At 42.5% G+C, this 22299-nt stretch overlaps 1 protein-coding gene across 1 annotated transcript in view; it reads left to right on the forward strand.

The window, feature by feature from the left end:
- The window catches only part of LOC134601488 (complement C3-like), a 55931-nt gene extending 36916 nt beyond the window's left edge, over positions 1 to 19015 (forward strand). The window contains exons 4-6 of the mRNA XM_063445988.1: positions 13224 to 13307; positions 15660 to 15795; positions 18770 to 19015. Coding sequence (XP_063302058.1) covers positions 13224 to 13307; positions 15660 to 15795; positions 18770 to 18905 — 356 coding nt within the window. The 3' untranslated portion in view covers positions 18906 to 19015. The remainder of the gene's footprint in view (positions 1 to 13223; positions 13308 to 15659; positions 15796 to 18769) is intronic.
- Positions 19016 to 22299: the final 3284 nt, after the last annotated feature.

Raw genomic sequence — 22299 nt, forward strand, 5'->3', positions numbered from 1 at the left:
ACGTGTAGGGCTGTCGCAAATCAAGCGCCTCACTGGCATGTTGTTTCGCCGCTGGATATCGGCAAAGTGAGCCATGGCCGTGTAGGAACGCCTGAAATGGCCACACACCTTCCTGGCCTGCTTCAGGACGTCCTGTAAGCCTGTGTACTTATGCACAAAGCGTTGTACGATCAGATTACACACATGTGCCATGCATGGCACTTGTGTCAACTTGCCCAACTTCAATGCCGCTATCAAATTTTTTCCGTTGTCACACACCACTTTGCCGATATCCAGTTGCTGCGGAGTCAGCCACTTTTCCAGCTGTGCGTTCAGGGCGGACAGGAGTGCTTGTCCGGTGTGACTCTCTGCTTTCAAGCAAGTCAAACCCAAGACGGCGTGACACTGCCGTATCCGGGATGTGGAATAGTACCTGGGGAGCTGGGGGGGTGCCGTTGATGTGGAGCAAGAAGCAGCGGCACAAGAGGACTCAGCCGAGGAGGTTATGGAAGAGGATGGAGTAGGAGGAGTAGAGGAGGTGGCAGCAGGACTGCCTGCAATTCGTGGCGGTGTCACCAACTCCTCTGCAATGCCACGTATTCCTTGCTTGTCAGCCGTCAGCAGGTTTACCCAATGCGCAGTGTAGGTGATATACCTGCCCTGACCATGCTTTGCAGACCAGGTATCAGTGGTCAGATGGACCCTTGCCCCAACACTGTGTGCCAGACATGCCATGACTTCCTTTTGCACAATCGAGTACAAGTTGGGGATTGCCTTTTGTGAAAAGAATTTCCGGCCGGGTACCTTCCACTGCGGTGTCCCAATAGCTACACATTTTTTGAACACCTCAGACTCAACCAGATTGTATGGTAAAAGCTGGCGGGCTAATAGTTCGGACAAGCCAGCTGTCAGACGCTGGGCAAGGGGGTGACTTGGTGACATTGGCTTCTTACGCTCAAACATGTCCTTGACAGACACATGACTGTGGGCAGATGAGCGGGAACTGCTCAAGGCGGGAGACGGAGTGGCGGATGGTTGAGAGGGGGCAAGAAGGACAGCAGTGGTTGACGTGGCTGAAGATGCTGGACCAGGAGGAGGATGGCGGCTTAGAGTAGGCGTGCTGCTTGTACTCATGTGTTGATCCCATAGGCGTTTGTGATGTGAGATCATGTGCCTACGCAAAGCAGTTGTACCTAGGTGGGTGTTGGACCTCCCACGACTCAGTTTCCTTTGGCACAGGTTGCAAATGGCATCGCTGTTGTCAGAGGCAGACACACAAAAAAAATGCCACACTACTGAGCTCTGCAATGACGGCATTCTGGTGGTGGACACAGCATGCGTTGATTGGCGTGCTGTCGGGCTGACCCCGGGTGCCGATGCATGCTGTCTGACTGTGCCACTAGCTCCTTGCGACGACCCCCCCCTGCTTCCAACTCGTCTCCTCCTCCTCTCTGTCTCCCCATCTGAACTTTCGCCCTGTTCTTCTTCTTGCCAAGCGGGCACCGTGACATCCATGGACGCATCGTCGTCATCAACCGCTTCGCTTGTATCTGACAACTCAGAAAAGGAAGCAGCAGCGGGTACAACATCATCATCATCACACCGTACCTCCATGTGTTTAATGCTGCCTGCCTGAGACATATCCCTGTTATCTACATCCTCTAGCAATAATGGTTGCGCATCACTCATTTCTTCAAACGGGTGTGTGAATAACTCCTCTGACATACCAAGTAAAGCGGCTGTGGTGCTAGTTTTGGTGGTGGCGGCAGGCGGGTGAGTGCTATCTTGAGAGGTGCCTGAAGCTAAGCTGGAGGAGGATGGTGCGTCAAGGTTCCAAGCGGATGCTGTACAAGATTGGGTGTCCTGTGTTAGCCAGTCAACTAAGTCCTCAGAACTTTTCAAGTTCAGGGTACGTGGCTTCTGAAAACTGGGCATTATTCTAGGGCAAAAGGGAATCACAGCACCACGACCACGACGGCCCCTGCGGGGTGGCCTGCCTCTGCCTGTTATTTTTTGGGGGATTAGTGTTACTATGCGTGCAAGCTACTGTGAGACCAGATATGATTGGCAATGTGCACTGGAACAGTTCTGCAGAGCACACGCTGAAGTAGGCCTGACACCCAGACGCTTGCAGACAACTAACTGCTCTTCTATTACTGTCACGTTTAAACATTTGTTATGAAGGAACACAACTGCAGATTTCTTATAGCTTGAATATTTATTATAACAAGTAGAAGATATTGTGACTTTAAGTCCAGAATTACAGGCACTGTAGCTTTAAATAATAAATGGTTGCTTAAGTCCAGAATTACAGGCACTGTAGCTTTAAATAATAAATGGTTGCTTAAGTCCAAAATTACAGGCACTGTAGCTTTAAATAATAAACGATTGCTTAAGTCCAGAATTACAGGCACTGTAGCTTTAAATAATAAATGGTTGCTTAAGTCCAGAATTACAGGCACTGTAGCTTTAAATAATAGACGGTTGCAATTAGCAGGTTCTGAATCAATTAGAGTCTGTTAGTTGAGTTAACAAGTTAGGTGATAAGCAATTACAATAGTTGTCCCATAGAATTTATCTGAAGCAAGACAGGTGCAGCTAACTTGAATAGTGGATAAGTTGAAGATAGCTGTAGCTGGGTTGGTTTATAGTAAGACTTTAGTAACAGGCAATAAGGCTTTTGATATGTAACTCTTATCACAGAGGTTTTACTTAGCTTCCGGTAAATAGAAAACAGGTTCCCGAGTTCTCCTCAGAGGCGGTTATATCAAATGATATGTGCGAAGAGAGTTCAGGCTTTAGTCGAGGATGAGGAGAGGTGAAGGGAACGTGAAGAGTCTTCCAGTCCGGTCCGGTAACAGATGGCTTTCACAGCGAAGTTTGTAGCCGGTTCGTGAGTACGGAACGTAGTTCAATAATCCAGCGTCTATCAGCTGGTGCGGTCGCATTAAGTAAGGAGACCGTGTCATAAGGGGGTGTGGCTAAGCTCCGTGGAACCCGGAAGTAAGAGGATACCATAATTAAGGCATGACAGTACCCTCTCCTTAATGAGCAACCTCTGGGTGCTATTGACATGGTTTAGAAGGGTAGCGTTTGTGGAAATTGGAAATTAACTTGTCAGCATGAATGACAGAGGAGTTTTCCCAAGTATCTTCATCAATTCCATATCCTTTCCATCTAATGAGGTATTGTAAAGAGCCACGATGAATCCTTGAATCCAGTATTCTTTGAATTTCGTATTCTTCTTCACCCTGGACTAATATAGGATCAGGAGAAGTAGTGACATTTCTATGGAAAGGGTCAGGATGATGAGGTTTAAGCAAGGACACATGGAAAACAGGATGGAGTTTCAAAGTAGGTGGAAGCTTCAATTTAACAACATTACGGTTGATAATCGATATTATTGGAAAAGGACCAAGAAAAAGGGAACTTAACTTCTTTGATGGACGGGTTGTGGAGATGTTTTTTGAGGAAAGCCAGACAAGATCACCAATTACATAAGAGGGAGGAGGTTGTCTTTTTGTATCAAAAAACTTCTTTTGATTGGATGACGCTAATTCTAGATTTTCATGTAATTTCTTGAATAAAGAGGACATATGAGAGATTTGATTCGAAACGGAGGGGTTAGATGACGAAACTGTCTGAGCAGGAAATGAGGAGGGATGAAATCCATAATTGGATAAAAATTGAGTCATTTTGCTGCTGGTATGAAAAGAGTTGTTGTATGCAAATTCTGCCATGGGTAACCATGTTATCCAATCATCTTGTAAGTGAGAACAATAGCATCGTAGATATTGCTCTAAGCATTGGTTGACTCTTTCAGTTTGTCCATCAGTTTGAGGATGATATGCGGATGATAGTTTACGTTGGATATGAAGAGTAGCACATAATGCATTCCAGAATTTGGAGGTAAACTGAGTCCCTCGGTCCGAAATGATTTCGTCAGGCAGTCCATGAAGTTTCACTATATTGTCGAGGAATATTTTTGAGAGTTCAGAGGATGAGGGTAACTTCTTTAGAGGAATAAAATGAGACATTTTCGTGAAGCGGTCCACTACCACTAAAATGGTGGTATGATGTTGAGAAGGGGGTAGTTCCACCAAGAAGTCCATAGAAATGGATTGCCAAGGCCTTTCAGGAATCGGTAGATTCAATAATTGACCGAATGGTTGATGATGTAAATGTTTGGATCTTTGGCAGGTAGAACAAGATTTGACATAAGATTCAATGGTTTGGTCTTGGCGAGGCCACCGATAGTATCTCTTAGACAATTCAAGGGTCTTTTTTATACCTGGATGACCTGCCAGAGGAGAATCATGAATAAATTCGAGTATTTTAGTTCTGAAAGAGGGAGGTACATAAATCCGGTCATTGAAATAGTAGAGACCGTCTTTCTTGGATAATTTAACTGATTTAGGAAGTTCAAGAGCATCTTCACTAAGGTCTTTAAGGTCGTCAATAAGGGAAGATAAGATTCCAACGACTGTATGCGGAGGAGGTTCCAATTCAGTGTCTTTATGGATCCTGGAAAGGGCATCTGCCTTTTTGTTCCTAGACCCAGGTCTAAAGACGATTTGGAAATTGAACCGGGAAAAAAAGAGATTCCATCTTACTTGTCGAGCAGAAAGAGTCTTGTTGGAGTGAAGATATTCGAGGTTTTTATGGTCAGTATACACAATTAAAGGGGTTTGAGCACCCTCAAGAAGGTGTCTCCAGGTTTCTAAAGCCACTTTGATACTTAATAATTATTTTTCCCCTATAGGATAATTCTTTTCGGCAGGAGATAATGAGCGTGAGAAGAAGGCGACTGGATGAAGAGGTTCTTGAGGAGTTTTATGTTGAGAGAGGACAGCTCCAATTGCAATTTCCGAAGCATCCGTTTCAAGGACATAAAGATATGAAGGGTTTGGAAGTTGAAGAATAGGAGCTGTTGTAAACTTTCTCTTTAATTCATCGAAGGCAGTTTGAGCCTTCTCGTTCCAATTGAAGGGATATTTTTTACTGTTAAGTTGATTGAGTGGGTGAGCTATCTCGGAGTAGTTTTTAATAAATTTTCTGTAGAAGTTGGCGAACCCTAGAAACCGCTGCAATTCTTTTACTGTAGAGGGAACAGGCCAGTTGATGATACAATCGATTTTTGAATTATCCATGCTTATTGAATGAGGGGAAATAACGTAACCTAAAAAGGTTATTTCATTGACGTGAAAAATACATTTTTCGGGTTTAGCGAATAGTTTGTGAGTTCTGAGTCTGGATAACACCCATCTGACATGTTTTTTTATGTTCATCAGGAGTGTTGGAGTATATGAGAATATCATCTAAATAAATGATAACACAGACGTCCAATAGATCTCTAAAGATGTCATTTAGAAAATGTTGAAAAGTTGCAGGGGCGTTGCAGAGGCCAAAAGGCATCACCAGATACTCGTAGAGGCCATATCTTGTTCGGAAAGCAGTTTTCCATTCATCGTTAGCCTTTATCCTGATGAGGTTATATGCCCCGCGAAGGTCAAGCTTAGTGTAGATGGTAGCAGTTTTTAATCGTTCAACCAGTTCATTGATCAGGGGAAGAGGATAACGATTTTTAACTGTTATTTTGTTTAAAGCTCTGTAATCAATGATGGGACGTATAGTCTGGTCTTTATTTCTCACAAAAAACATACTTGAGGCAGCAGGTGAACTGGAGGGTCTAATGAACCCTTTCCGTAGGTTTTCATCCAGGTATTCTTTGAGAATTTGCAATTCAGACTCAGAGAGAGGGTAGATGTGCCCGAAAGGTACGGGGGCACCAGGTATGAGGTCTATAGGACAATCGTAGGAACGATGAGGTTGGAGCTTTTCAGCTTCCTTTTTACTGAATACGTCTGAAAAGTCTGAATAACAAGAAGGTATAATTGGTTCTTTGGAGATCTGAAAGATTGGAATTTGTTGTAAACATGTTTCCTTACAATAATTGGAGTTAAAGGTGAGAGAGAAGGGAGACCAAGAAATTTGAGGGTTGTGGTTCCTTAACCAGTTGATCCCTATTATAACGGGATAGAGAGGTGATGGAATAACATCAAATATTAGATATTCAGTATGAATATGATTGGTGGTTACTTTTAGAGGGATGGTTTCATGAAGAATCGGTCCCGAGGAGATAAGGGAGCCGTCAATCACTCTAATAGGAACAGAAGTGTTTTTTCGAACACAAGGAATTTTATTCTTTGTTACAAAGGTTGAATCGATGAATACCCCATTTGCACCAGAATCGATGATGGCTTCAGTCATAATTCTCTCCTTATCCCACTGTAGTATGAGAATTATAGGAGTGAACTGAGTGGTTGGTGTAGAGGGGAGTGCACTTAGGATAGCAGAGGCATAGGCTTGCCTACCGCCCTTTGTCCGTTTCAACAAAGGACAATCAGGAACCAAGTGATCTTGAGAAGCACAATACATGCAGAGGTTTAATAGACGTCTTCGGTTCTTCTCTTCAGGAGTGAGAGGACTTCTTATTACCCCTATTTCCATAGGTTCGCTTGGTAAGGATGTTTTTTCAAGAGTCTTTGAAGGAGTGAAAGGTTTTCTTTCTTTTGAACTTGAGATGGCTTTTTCGGCCTTTCTTTCTCTAAGTCTTCTGTCAATGCTGATTGATAGGTGAATCAGAACGTTCAAAGTAGTAGGGAGTTCTGTTCTAGCTAGTTCATCTTTTACAGCTTCAGATAAACCAATTCGAAACTGGTTGCGCAATGTGATGTCATTCCATTGCGTTTCTACTGCCCATCTTTTAAATTCAGCAATATAATCTTCAACGGGTCTATGTTTTTGCTGTAGGGTTCTGATTGTTAAATCAGCTGTAGCTTGTTTGTTAGGATCTTCATAGAGAAGAGACATGGCTTCAAAAAATTCATCCAGTGAGTCTAAGATGGGGTCATCGTTTTCCAGAAAGGAATGGGCCCATGACATAGGTTCACCTCTTAGAAAGGAGATAACCGAACAAACCTTAGTTCTTTCTGTAGGATAAGATCTAGGTTTTAAAGCAATTAATAATTTGCAAGAATTAAGGAACTCCCTATATTTAGAACGATCTCCAGAGAACTTTTCAGGGTTACATACAGCAGGATCGCTAGCTGAGTGCAGAACAGTATGAGGAGTATGAGTTTGTAAATCTCTGACATAAGTGAGAATTCTTTCATTAGTAACTTGCAGGTCTTGCACACCTTGGGCTAGTGTATCGACTCGTTGATTCAGCGTAGTTATCGTAGAATCGAAATCTGCTGGATCCATTACAAGGGCTGGATTATTCTGTCACGTTTAAACATTTGTTATGAAGGAACACAACTGCAGATTTCTTATAGCTTGAATATTTATTATAACAAGTAGAAGATATTGTGACTTTAAGTCCAGAATTACAGGCACTGTAGCTTTAAATAATAAATGGTTGCTTAAGTCCAGAATTACAGGCACTGTAGCTTTAAATAATAAATGGTTGCTTAAGTCCAAAATTACAGGCACTGTAGCTTTAAATAATAAACGATTGCTTAAGTCCAGAATTACAGGCACTGTAGCTTTAAATAATAAATGGTTGCTTAAGTCCAGAATTACAGGCACTGTAGCTTTAAATAATAGACGGTTGCAATTAGCAGGTTCTGAATCAATTAGAGTCTGTTAGTTGAGTTAACAAGTTAGGTGATAAGCAATTACAATAGTGGTCCCATAGAATTTATCTGAAGCAAGACAGGTGCAGCTAACTTGAATAGTGGATAAGTTGAAGATAGCTGTAGCTGGGTTGGTTTATAGTAAGACTTTAGTAACAGGCAATAAGGCTTTTGATATGTAACTCTTATCACAGAGGTTTTACTTAGCTTCCGGTAAATAGAAAACAGGTTCCCGAGTTCTCCTCAGAGGCGGTTATATCGAATGATATGGAGAGGTGAAGGGAACGTGAAGAGTCTTCCAGTCCGGTCCGGTAACAGATGGCTTTCACAGCGAAGTTTGTAGCCGGTTCGTGAGTACGGAACGTAGTTCAATAATCCAGCGTCTATCAGCTGGTGCGGTCGCATTAAGTAAGGAGACCGTGTCATAAGGGGGCGTGGCTAAGCTCAGTGGAACCCGGAAGTAAGAGGATACCATAATTAAGGCATGACAATTACAGTGAAAAAAAAATATTTATTTTAAATGTAAAGCTTAACCAATTGTTAAAACAGATATGAGTGGTGGCACTGGGCAAGTAGGCACAGTATCCAATGTGAACCTCACACAGAAGCTGGCAGGCAGGCAACTGCTCTTCTATTACAGTGGAAACAAAAGTTTGGTTGTAAAAGCACGCTATAGAGACACAAGATATGAGTGGCAACTGTCAAAGCACGCTGGCAGGGTTGTGCAGGGCACACGCTGAAGGAAGGCCTGACAGAGCCGCTTGAAGGACACTGACTGTCTGCTATTAGCTTACACTGGAAACCTTTTTTCTTTGTAAAAGCACGCTAAAGAGACACCAGATATGAATGGCAACTGTCAAAGCACGCTGGCACAGGTCTGCAGAGCACACGCTGAAGTAGGACTGACACCCAGATGCTTGCAGACAACTAACTGATCTTCTATTACAGTGAAAAAAAAATGATTTCTTTAAAATCTAAAGCTTAAGCTATTGTTAAAACAGATATGAGTGGTGGCACTGGGCAAGTGGGCACAGTATCCAATGTGATCCTCACACAGAAGCTGGCAGGCAGGCAACTGCTCTTCTATTACAGTGAAAAAAAAATATTTATTTTAAATGTAAAGCTTAACCAATTGTTAAAACAGATATGAGTGGTGGCACTGGGCAAGTAGGCACAGTATCCAATGTGAACCTCACACAGAAGCTGGCAGGCAGGCAACTGCTCTTCTATTACAGTGAAAAAAAATATTTATTTTAAATGTAAAGCTTAACCAATTGTTAAAACAGATATGAGTGGTGGCACTGGGCAAGTAGGCACAGTATCCAATGTGAACCTCACACAGAAGCTGGCAGGCAGGCAACTGCTCTTCTATTACAGTGAAAAAAAAGATTTATTTTAAATGTAAAGCTTAACCAATTGTTAAAACAGATATGAGTGGTGGCACTGGGCAAGTAGGCACAGTATCCAATGTGAACCTCACACAGAAGCTGGCAGGCAGGCAACTGCTCTTCTATTACAGTGGAAACAAAATTTTGGTTGTAAAAGCACGCTATAGAGACACCAGATATGAGTGGCAACTGTCAAAGCACGCTGGCACAGGTCTGCAGAGCACACGCTGAAGTAGGCCTGACACCCAGATGCTTGCAGACAACTAACTGATCTTCTATTACAGTGAAAAAAAATGGTTTCTTTAAAATCTAAAGCTTAAGCTATTGTTAAAACAGATATGAGTGGTGGCACTGACTGTGCAAATGGGCAAGGCATCCAACCTGACACAGAAGCTGGCAGGCAGGCAGGCAACTGCTCTTCTATTACAGTGAAAAAAAAATATTTATTTTAAATCTAAAGCTTAATCAATAATACTAACTAATAATATTTTTATTAGTGATATTGCAGAAGGTCTTGATGGTAAGGTGTGTCTTTTTGCGGATGATACTAAGATGTGTAACAGGGTTGATGTTCCAGGAGGGATAAGCCAAATGGAAAATGATTTAGGTAAACTAGAAAAATGGTCAGAGTTGTGGCAACTGACATTTAATGTGGATAAGTGCAAGATAATGCATCTTGGACGTAAAAACCCAAGGGCAGAGTACAGAATATTTGATAGAGTCCTAACCTCAACATCTGAGGAAAGGGATTTAGGGGTGATTATTTCTGATGACTTAAAGGTAGGCAGACAATGTAATAGAGCAGCAGGAAATGCTAGCAGAATGCTTGGTTGTATAGGGAGAGGTATTAGCAGTAGAAAGAGGGAAGTGCTCATGCCATTGTACAGAACACTGGTGAGACCTCACTTGGAGTACTGTACACAGTACTGGAGACCGTATCTTCAGAAGGATATTGATACCTTAGAGAGAGTTCAAAGAAGGGCTACTAAACTGGTTCATGGATTGCAGGATAAAACTTACCAGGAAAGGTTAAAGGATCTTAACATGTATAGCATGGAGGAAAGACGAGACAGGGGGGATATGATAGAAACATTTAAATACATAAAGGGAATCAACACAGTAAAGGAGGAGACTATATTTAAAAGAAGAAAAACTACCACAACAAGAGGACATAGTCTTAAATTAGAGGGACAAATGTTTAAAAATAATATCAGGAAGTATTACTTTACTGAGAGGGTAGTGGATGCATGGAATAGCCTTCCAGCTGAAGTGGTAGAGGTTAACACAGTAAAGGAGTTTAAGCATGCGTGGGATAGGCATAAGGCTATCCTAACTATAAGATAAGGCCAGGGACTAATGAAAGTATTTAGAAAACTGGGCAGACTAGATGGGCCGAATGGTTCTTATCTGCCGTCACATTCTATGTTTCTATGTTTCTATGTTAAAACAGATATGAGTGGTGGCACTGGGCAAGTGGGCACAGTATCTAATGTGAACCTCACACAGAAGCTGGCAGGCAGGCAACTGCTCTTCTATTACAGTGAAAAAAATTATTTATTTAAAATCTAAAGCTTAACCAATTGTTAAAACAGATATGAGTGGTGGCACTGACTGTGCAAATGGGCAAGGCATCCAACCTGACACAGAAGCTGGCAGGCAGGCAACTGCTCTTCTATTACAGTGAAAAAAATATATTTATTTTAAATCTAAAGCTTAACCAATTGTTAAAACAGATATGAGTGGTGGCACTGGGCAAGTGGGCACAGTATCCAATGTGAACCTCACACAGAAGCTGGCAGGCAGGCAACTGCTCTTCTATTACAGTGAAAAAAATATATTTATTTTAAATGTAAAGCTTAACCTATTGTTAAAACAGATATGAGTGGTGGCACTGGGCAAGTAGGCACAGTATCCAATGTGAACCTCACACAGAAACTGGCAGGCAGGCACCTGCAATTACATTACACAGGAAAAAAAAAAAAAAAAAAGCAGCCTGATGTTATAGCCCTAAAAAGGGCTTTTTGGGGTGCTGTCCTTACAGCAGAGATCAGATGAGTCCTTCAGGATTGTAGTGGACACTGAATACCCTAGCCTAGCTATCAATTTCCCTATCTAATCAGCAGCAGCTAAACTTTCCCTCCTCTCACTAAGCATGCATCTTCCGAATGAATCGAAAATGGATGCTGGGAGGGAGGTTGGAGGGTGTGGAAGGGAGGGAGTGCTGCTGATTGGCTGGAATGTGTCTGCTGACCGAGAGGCACAGGGTCAAAGTTTGCCCAATGATGACGAATAGGGGGCGGATCGAACTGCGCATGTGTCCGCCCGCCGCGGCGAACGCGAACACGCTAATTTCGCCGGGAACTGTTCGCCGGCGGACAGTTCGGTACATCACTATTCTTTATATGTTTTTTATGGTATTCATTTTTGGATTTAGTATTTATGTGTTGTGGACTATTGATGAAGAAATTAGGTACCCCTGATTCATGTGGAGAGTACAACTGGGGCCCTATGCTGTCTGCAACTCATGTGTAACAGACGGTTTTGCTCACCAGAGGTTAAAACCGTTTAGGCGATATTCCCCTTTCCAGATGCACAGGCAGCTACTGCAATCACCAATCTCCCGAACTCCAAACTACACGAATCCTCCAACTCCCGACCAGGAAACACACGAACACTGGAAACAGCCAAACAGGAAAAAACATACGAACAGCTTACACTCCTGGTAGTCAGCATACAATCCAATTCCCCCAATAACGAGACGACACTTCGTTTTGAGGGTTAAGCAGAATCTGATTTACTGGGGCTACCTGCCTGGCTTTTATGCAGGTCTCCCACCTGGTGGGACCAGATGGGAAACTGGGAAACATATAGGACACTGACCAATCACAGACATACACCTTTAAACAATCCCACAATTCATTACAATCCCTCCTCTCTGGCCTGGAGATAATTGGGAAGTAATCCAATTATCTCCAAGGACAGAGGCAAAACTCCATTACACACATGGCAGACAAAAAGACAATAAAATACTTAAAATTACATACTGATACATTTATTACATAAAACATATACATTCTACATATGCCCAGATAGCTTAGATCTGAGCGCACATTATTACCGAATGGCGCTCAATTCACATACATACAGTTCAATCGCCATGGAGCCAAAGTCTTTCACATAGTCTTTCGTTACACGAATAGGCTCCATGGCATGGCTATCTGGGGTGAGGCTGTTCATACGATTAAACTACCGAATGCAGAGGTAAGGAGGCTGGCGGCTCAGCGGTGTTTGCGCAATAACGTGTCCGTTTTCAGTTCCATAGTTTGAGCGCTGAACACCGCTGGCCGTTCGGGAGTTAAAATGGCTGCTGCCACGTGTTCGGCAAACGAACAAAGGCCACCCAGCATTTGTCAATTAAGCTGCGGTTAACCGCAGCTTCTGGGCGGTCAATTGACAGCACACTCTAGCTCCCAGGTGGTCCATCGTTCGGTAGTTTGTTCGGTAGGTGGAATCTACCGAACGTCCCGGCAGAAAGGCACGAATAAGCCTTTCTGCAGGGAAAATAAAAGGTTTAACCTGCAGGGCCATAGTCCAAAGGGAGCAGGTGAGCAACCAGGCTTCTCCAGTGCACAGTGGCGAGGTTGGTTCCGCCACATCATGTCATTGTGCTGATGTGCTTTAACTTATTGTTTATCTTGTATATGTAACTTGTTTTACAATTTGTGCTTTTATGTGGAAGCTCTGCACTATGATTTCTGCCTTTCTTCTACATGTCCTAAAATTAAAGTGAAGAGTCTGGTATTTTGGCTTTTTATCAGGAGTGATTTAAAGTGATATGCCTTCCATCAAAAGTGGTTTGTGAGTGAACTTGATCCACTTATAGTACCCTGGTCTATTTACAGTACTGTCCTATGATTGCTTTTTCTATGCTATATCAGTAGATGTATTTTGGTTTTGTTATTTTTGTATAGATCAAAGTATATAGGGGTAATTGTCATTAGTGCCCACTCACAGTTTTTTTCCACTGATATGATAGGGTGTATTTTTGTTTTTGCATATCTACTATGGTAAGCTGGAAAAGACATACTTGAGAAAAGTGTAATTTTTCATCCTTTCACATATGGCTTGCATACAGACATATGACTTTTCTTCATCTACTAATGTACTGATATAAGAAATTATGATGATGTAAATATATATGAAATTATTTTCTCCTTAGTGTATAAGGCAACTCCTGAGGAGGTTAAAATCCAAGACAACTTTAACACTTATGTGATGAAAATTCTGGAAATCTTTAAACCAGGTAAACTAGATTTTTTTTATTTTTTTTTTGTAAATATATTTTTTATTTTATCATCGGTAATTTTCATATTCTCAAGAAATACAGAAAATACAGTGCGGGGCTCGCAGGTCCCTTATATAACTAAGAGGCGATAATGTTGTGAATTTCTATGACTATTGCACTATGTGGGCACGCAGGCCCCAAGCATCTGAGGACTAGCAGGTCCCTTATTGAATCACATTTCCAGTATAGCAATGGTAGTTTATTGCTGGGGTTTCAGTATTCTCTCCCCGCACTTTCCTTTTTGTGGGTTTGCTGTTTGTTATTTTCTACTTAGGTACAACCAGGAATTTCAGGTGTGTATCAGTGTGGGGTTCGTAGGTCCCCAGAGGGCCATGCAAGGGTTTAGCGATGGTCTTATAAGGTGGGTATACATTTGGGCTCGCCAGCCCCGGTCAGTTATGGACTCGCAGTAACCCTATCTCGCATTGTGACACTCTGTTATGTTTGCTAGGCGTATCTCAGATCTCAGGATCTGCATTGTGATTCTCCTAAACTACCGCATTGAGAGAGCCCTTCCAGCGGATCTCTCTGGCTGGTCCCTGTTGCCCAGTTAGAGTGTGCCTCTCTCCTCCTCACATCTCCAGTATAATGGGGAGTGATCCGGGGTAATCTTGTGTAGTGTTGAGGGAGTACAGTACCAGAAGGTTAACAGTTTGCATGCTGTCTCCTGTGTTTTGCTAAAGCTAGAGCAATGGTGTATGAGGTAACATTTTTCCCACTCTGCCTTGTCAAATGTGCAGTCAAGGACTGTCTCCCCATTCCCCATGAAGCTTGGCTGTTCAGTAGGGGTATGTGTCAGTAGTAAAGAGTATATGAAGAAGACCCAAGAGCCAATGAGTGTCAGGATCAAGACAGGGATCCAACACGCAGTATACAGAAAACTATAAAGACGTATACCGGACCTTAGAGTGGCTGGACTAACGTCACATAAACAAAGAATGGTCAGGGACGAGCCGAGGTCGAGGGAACGAGAAGACAGGTAAGCGAAGGCCAAGCCGAGTTCAAGGGTAGGAGAGAGAAACAAAGTCAGAATACAAGCCAAGTCAATAACCAAAAAAACAATCACAAAGAACGCACTGAGGGACAGACAAGCTGAAACCACGACAGGGCAATGACTCACTGTAAGTGAGTACCTTATATACCCTGCCTCTTTAATTGATGACCACGCCCCCAAAATGTCCTGGTTGAGTTTTCCGGCGGGTCGTGATGTCATCGACATCATGATGTCGGCAGAATTGCGCTGCGTCATAAAAGGGGGTGGGGCTATATCGGCCGGCATTCAATATGCCGAAATTGCTGGAGGAGAGGGAGGCATGAGTGGAAGGTACCATGACAAGTACTTTTTACGGGGCCCGGGATAATATTGTCCCTTGTGGGAGTGTTGCAATAAAACTCTGTAATTGTTTGTGTTTCAGTCACATAAGAAAGGTCACACAGTGATTCTGCTTTCTTGGGTGAGGTGACGGGCTACAACGCTGGTACAATTCCAGGGTGACCGAGTGTTTGTCACAACAAGTGATCAATACTTTTTCCCCTCTTCTATAGCTAGATGGTTTCCATACCTTTCTGTATTAAAACAAGCTATATTGAGATTTCTAGAGAGATATCTTCTACAAACCTGTTAATTATCTCCCTCTCATTATTCTACACCAACCATGTCTTTCTTTCAACCTTATCATTTTAGGAAATTACCATCAATGGTGCATACTATAATGTCCAAGTTCCATCCTCTATATTTTCCTCTATCGTGGTACATGAGGGTCATATTTAATGGCATAATGTAATCCAATTACCCACTTCCCTGTCCCTTATTCAATTATCATCCCTGGTCAACTACTCACACCCCAGTTGCTACCACGACTCTCTGAAGTGACTTTAAAATTAAACTGATGATCCTAATTATGTTATCCCTGTGTGTACCCCCACCTATATCTTGTCCTATATCACTAACCATTTTTGCCAAGTTGTTTTTTTTTTACTTGAACATTGCATCTATTCATCACAAAGGCTGCACTGCAAAAAAAAAAAAAACACATATTATATCTATTTTTTTTCCATTAGTTGAAAAACAAATAACACATTCCAAATTCCTATGGTTTTAAGGTGTCCCTTCATGAGTCAGCAGGGAGGTCATTCCCTGCTTGGTCCTGTGCCCCATTGCTACCTCGAGAGCGCATAATGGTCTTCACCGCTATTGGGTGCAGATCACATTCACAGCTCCCTTAGGGTCCCAGATATATGGGAATTAATTAAAAACTTCCAAACGCACACCCCCTCCTCATTTTATATTTCTCGTTGCTATTATTTTAGGAAAAGACATTGTGAAGCCAGAAGATAAGCGAGATTTCATTAGCCATGTTAAATGTAAAGATCTCTTAGATTTGAAGACTGGAAAAAATTATCTAATGTGGGGTGTTTCAACTGACCTTTGGCAAACAACGTCTGGGTAAGTGAGTCACACAATGAACTGACCTCTGACAAACTTGATTTCTAAAATACATTGAAATAAAATAATCTCTTCCTTTATAAAATAATCTTGGGGATTTCAAGATTATTGTGTTTATTTAGTAATTTTTAAATATTGATGTATAGTTTTATTGTGGATAATACCTGCCAAACTTGTTCAAGTTACACATAACGAGATAACCAGATTACTCCAGATCAGCTTATACCAAAGCAACGAAACATGAATATTTTTAAAATAGGCTGAATATTTTTAACTAAAATGCATATAATACACCGTTTAGAGTAACACTTTCACATAGATAAATACATGAGTGTGTCTCATCTATCTCGTCTCCCAGTGCACGAAATAAGCACTCCAAGCAACATAACCACTATAGTAACCATAGAGTGCCCTGGCAGCATTCCGCATTTTAATATCAAACCCTCGAGAAATAGGTTAGCTAAGCAATCTCAGGATAGGTGAATTTAATATTAATTATATGTAAGTGTTAATTCCACAACATCACCTTGGACGTAAAAACCCAATGGCAGAGTATAGGATTTTTGATACCCTACTAACCTCAACATCTGAGGAAAGGGATTTAGGGGTGATTATTTATGATAACTTAAAGGTAGGCAGACAATGTAATAGAGCAGCAGGAAATGCTAGCAGAATGCTTGGTTGTGTAGGGAGAGGTATTAGCAGTAGAAAGAGGGAAGTGCTCATGCCATTGTACAGAACACTGGTGAGACCTCACTTGGAGTATTGTACGCAGTACTGGAGACCGTATCTTCAGAAGGATATTGATACTTTAGAGAGAGTTCAGAGAAGGGCTACTAAACTGGTTCATGGATTGCAGGATAAACTTACCAGGGAAGGTTAAAGGATCTTAACATGTATAGGTTGGAAAGACGAGACAGGGTGGATATGATAGAAACATTGAAATACATAAAGGGAATCAACACAGTAAAGGAGGAGACTATATTTAAAATAAGAGAAACTACCACAACAAGAGGACATAGTCTTAAATAAGAGGGGCAAAGGTTTAAAAATATCAGGAAGTATTACTTTACTGAGAGAGTAGTGGATGCATGGAATAGTCTTCCAGCTGAAGTGGTAGAGGTTAACACAGTGAGGGAATTTAAGCATGCGTGGGATAGGCATAAGGCTATACTAACTATAAGATAAGGCCAGGTACTAATTAAAAGTATTTTGAAATATTGGGAAGACTAGATGGACCGAATGGTTCTTATCTGCCGTCACATTCTATTTTTCTATGTTTCTATCAGTGCAACTGAGATGGGAATGGTTCCTTTGTGCCAGAGGCGTTTATTTTTTTGTTTTCCAGAAAACTGCTCTAAAATGTTTTTATATTAAAGAGTTAATGGTGCAATGTCACTCTAGTTAACATAACCACTATAGTAAGAAAGTAGTGGTTAAGTTGCTCATAGTGCAAATCAAGATGGACAGCACCTGATAGGATACTACCCATCACAAGCATGATTTCAGATTAATTCGATACCTGGGTCAAAATAAAACAGAAAGAAATAAAAACCTTAATTTTCTAAAACACAATACGTAATGTTGTGCACATAGGCGTGCGCACGGGGTGTGCCGGGTGTGCCTGGGCACACCCTAATCCCCGCGGCACACCTATGTATTGAGACCGGCAGGGGAGATCTCAGGATCTCCCCTGCCGGCTCATGCAGAGCCGGCGCTATCCGAGCGCCGGCTCTGCTCTCAGCCTCCCCTCACCGGCTCTCAGGCAGTGAGGGAGGCAGGAGAGGACCGGCGGAGCTCTTGCCAGCAGCTCCGCCGGGTTCCTCTCGCGAGATCTGAGCGTTGCCGCGGCAACGCTCAGATCTCGCGTGAGTGAACTCTAGCCCTGCGGGGCTAGAGTTCACTCTCCACTGGACCACCAGGGATGGAAGGCAGCCACAGGATCCCCCCTCCCAGGCATAAAGTAAGAAGGGAGGGGGGATAACTGATCTGCCCCCACCTCCACTGGACCACCAGGGAAGGCAGCAAGGAAAGATCCCCCCTCCCTACATAAAGTAAGAAGGGAGGGGGGATATTAAGTAATGTACCGGCACCTCCACCCCCCACAATCACCCACACACACACATACACAGCACCAACACACATACAGCACCCACACACATACACAGCACCAATAGACATACACAGCACACACACACATACACAGCACCCACACACATACACAGCACCCACACACATACACAGCACCAACACACATACAGCACCCACACACATACACAGCACCCATAGACATACACAGCACACACACACATACACAGCACCCACAGACATACACAGCACCCATAGACATACACAGCACCCACAGACATACACAGCACCCACACACATACAGCACCCACAGACATACACATCACCCTCACACATAGACAGCACCAACACACATACACAGCACCAACACACACAGCACCCTCACAAACACACAGCACTCTCACACTCATTACATAAACAGCACCCTCACAAACACAAACAGGACCCTAACAAACACACACACAGCACACTACCAGTACCCTCACACACAAACAGCACCCTCACACACAGTACATTTACAGCACCCTCACAAGTGCAAACACACACACAAACAGCACCCTGACACACAGTACATTCACAGCACCCTCACAAGCACGCACACACAAACACCCTCACCCACATAGTACACTACCAGCACCCTCACACACACATCGCACTAACAGCACCCTCACACAGCACACACACAGCTTTGTGTGTGTGTGTGTGTGTGTATATATATATATATACATATATATATATATATATATATATATATATGCCGCGTGTGCTTGTGCTTTAGGGTGCACACCCTAATGCAATGGGCTGCGCACGCCTATGGTTGTGCACAAAATGTTATTTGAAAACTAAATTTTCACCAGACAAACACTAAACCCCTTGTTTTCTGTAGATACAACTACATGGTTGGAAATGAAACATGGGTGGAGTGGTGGCCAACGGATAGAGAATGTCAGGATAGAAAGAACCAAAAGCAATGTGATGACTATTTCGAACTGTCTGAAACATTATCCGACTTTGGCTGTTAATCATGAAGAACCAGGAGTGTTTCTCTTTCATAACAAGCAAAATTATCCCTATTCCTCCTTCCCTATCTGTTTTGTTTTAATTTTGTATGCTATTAAAAACGGATGCCTGATATGCCTCTTGTGCTTCTGCGTTATTCTCGGCTTTGCCTCTGTTGAGCCGATGCATTCTCTTCTTTGCATAAGATGTGTCTCCTTTAAAAAAAAGTGTTAACATACACAATTAGGGAAAAATTAACATTGCTGAAAAAAAAAGAGAAAAAGAAAGATTGCAAAAATTGCTAAAATTTGTTTTTACTTTTCCTTTATTCAAACTTTATTTCTCTTGTATTACACAGTTACAGAAAATAATAACAATATCAAACACAACACAACAGGAATAAAAAAAAAAAAAAAGTGAAAAGTTATTTCACTTAAATCATCTATATCTCTATTGATGGACAAATGCATTTTTTCCATAAACTTGTTATTAGGCTTATTAATACTAATTAAATGTAAGAACAGTATGAGAAATACATATTAATTCTGGAGTTAAGTGAAATTCTGGAAGAATGTACTTAGTGATCAGGCTCTCAATTTTCCCCCAAACAAAAGTAATTATCAGGCAACTCCAAAATATATGTAGAATATCACCCCATGACGTTCGCATCTCCAACATTTGTCCCTAACTTGATGGGCAAATCTCTTCATTCCTACCGGGGTTCTATAATTTCTTATTCTAAATAATTTAATAGCTTGCTCTTAAAGTGTAACTGCTTTCAAGCTGTTTTTTTAAATTAGTTTGAAACATTTAATCAATTCCTGAGGTTCCAAGGCTAAACCTAAATCCATTTCCATAGTCTACAAAAATAAGGTAGTTCTAAATACTCTGAGTTTAGAAGTTTATACATTTTTGAGAGAGGATGTTTTACATTTTCCCTTGAACTCATTTTCATTTTTTTTTTTTGCCATAACAAAGAAGATTATTGAGACATTTTACGATAGATGATATCGACAGTATCAGGTAGACACATAACAAAAAATTTTGGTATTCATTCACTTTTTGTAGAAAATAAAAAACTGAAACAGCAGGAACATAGTGATATGCAGATGAAACAGTAAGAGTAAAAATGAATTATGTAGCATAGTACTGTAGATCATTTCAAGCCATATATAAACCGCTATCTCTTACAATTGAACTATGGCAGTTGCTCAATTAGGATGCCTTAACAGAAAATAACAGCTGAGACAGTGCAGGTAGTGTTGTCGCGAACTCTAAATTTTCGGTTCGCGAACGGCGAACGCGAACTTCCGCAAATGTTCGCGAACCGGCGAACCGCGCGAACCGCCATTGACTTCAATGGGCAGGCAAATTTTAAAACCAACAGGGACTCTTTCTGGCCACAAAAGTGATGGAAAAGTTGTTTCAAGGGAACTAACACCTGGACTGTGGCATGCCAGAGGGGGATCCATGGCAAAACTCCCATGGAAAATTGCACAGTTGATGCAGAGTCTGCTTTTAATCCATAAAGGGCAGAAATCACCTAACATTGACACCTGTCCTCAAAGCCCTGCCCTGATACACACTGACACAGAGCAGAATAGAGACTGTTCCCCGTCCTCAGAGACCATGATACACACTGACACAGAGCAGAATAGAGACTGTTACCCCTACATAGGGTCACTTGGCAGATATGGATTGACACCTGTCCTCAAAACCACTGATACACACTGACACAGAGCAGAATAGAGACTGTTCCCTGTCCACAGAGACCATGATACACACTGACACAGAGCAGAATAGAGACTGTTCACCGTCCACAGAGACCATGATACACACTGACACAGAGCAGAATAGGGACTGTTCCCCCTACATAGGGTCACTTGGCAGATATGGATTGACACCTATCCTAATGATCCCTGATACACACGGACACAGATCAGAATAGAGACTGTTCCCCCTACATAGGGTCACTTGGCAGATATGGATTGACACCTGTCCTCAAAACCCCTGATACACACTGACACAGAGCAGAATAGGGACTGTTCCCCCTACATAGGGTCACTTGGCAGATATGGATTGACACCTATCCTAATGATCCCTGATACACACTGACACAGAGCAGAATAGAGACTGTTCCCCCTACATAGGGTCACTTGGCAGATATGGATTGACACCTGTCCTCAAAACCCCTGATACACACTGACACAGAGCAGAATAGAGACTGTTCCCTGTCCACAGAGACCATGATACACACTGACACAGAGCAGAATAGAGACTGTTCACCGTCCACAGAGACCATGATACACACTGACACAGAGCAGAATAGGGACTGTTCCCCCTACATAGGGTCACTTGGCAGATATGGATTGACACCTGTCCTCAAAACCCCTGATACACACTGACACAGAGCAGAATAGGGACTGTTCCTCCTACATAGGGTCACTTGGCAGATATGGATTGACACCTGTGCTCAAAACCCCTGATACACACTGACACAGAGCAGAATAGGGACTGTTCCCCCTACATAGGGTCACTTGGCAGATATGGATTGACACCTGTCCTCAAAACCCCTGATACACACTGACACAGAGCAGAATAGGGACTGTTCCCCCTACATAGGGTCACTTGGCAGATATGGATTGACACCTGTCCTCAAAACCCCTGATACACACTGACACAGAGCAGAATAGGGACTGTTCCTCCTACATAGGGTCACTTGGCAGATATGGATTGACACCTGTCCTCAAAACCCCTGATACACACTGACACAGAGCAGAATAGGGACTGTTCCCCCTACATAGGGTCACTTGGCAGATATGGATTGACACCTATCCTAATGATCCCTGATACACACTGACACAGAGCAGAATAGAGACTGTTCCCCCTACATAGGGTCACTTGGCAGATATGGATTGACACCTGTCCTCAAAACCCCTGATACACACTGACACAGAGCAGAATAGAGACTGTTCCCTGTCCACAGAGACCATGATACACACTGACACAGAGCAGAATAGAGACTGTTCACCGTCCACAGAGACCATGATACACACTGACACAGAGCAGAATAGGGACTGTTCCCCCTACATAGGGTCACTTGGCAGATATGGATTGACACCTGTCCTCAAAACCCCTGATACACACTGACACAGAGCAGAATAGGGACTGTTCCTCCTACATAGGGTCACTTGGCAGATATGGATTGACACCTGTGCTCAAAACCCCTGATACACACTGACACAGAGCAGAATAGGGACTGTTCCCCCTACATAGGGTCACTTGGCAGATATGGATTGACACCTGTCCTCAAAACCCCTGATACACACTGACACAGAGCAGAATAGGGACTGTTCCCCCTACATAGGGTCACTTGGCAGATATGGATTGACACCTGTCCTCAAAACCCCTGATACA

This window comes from Pelobates fuscus, chromosome 3, assembly GCF_036172605.1.
Source record: "Pelobates fuscus isolate aPelFus1 chromosome 3, aPelFus1.pri, whole genome shotgun sequence".
NCBI classification, from domain to species: Eukaryota; Metazoa; Chordata; class Amphibia; order Anura; family Pelobatidae; genus Pelobates; species Pelobates fuscus.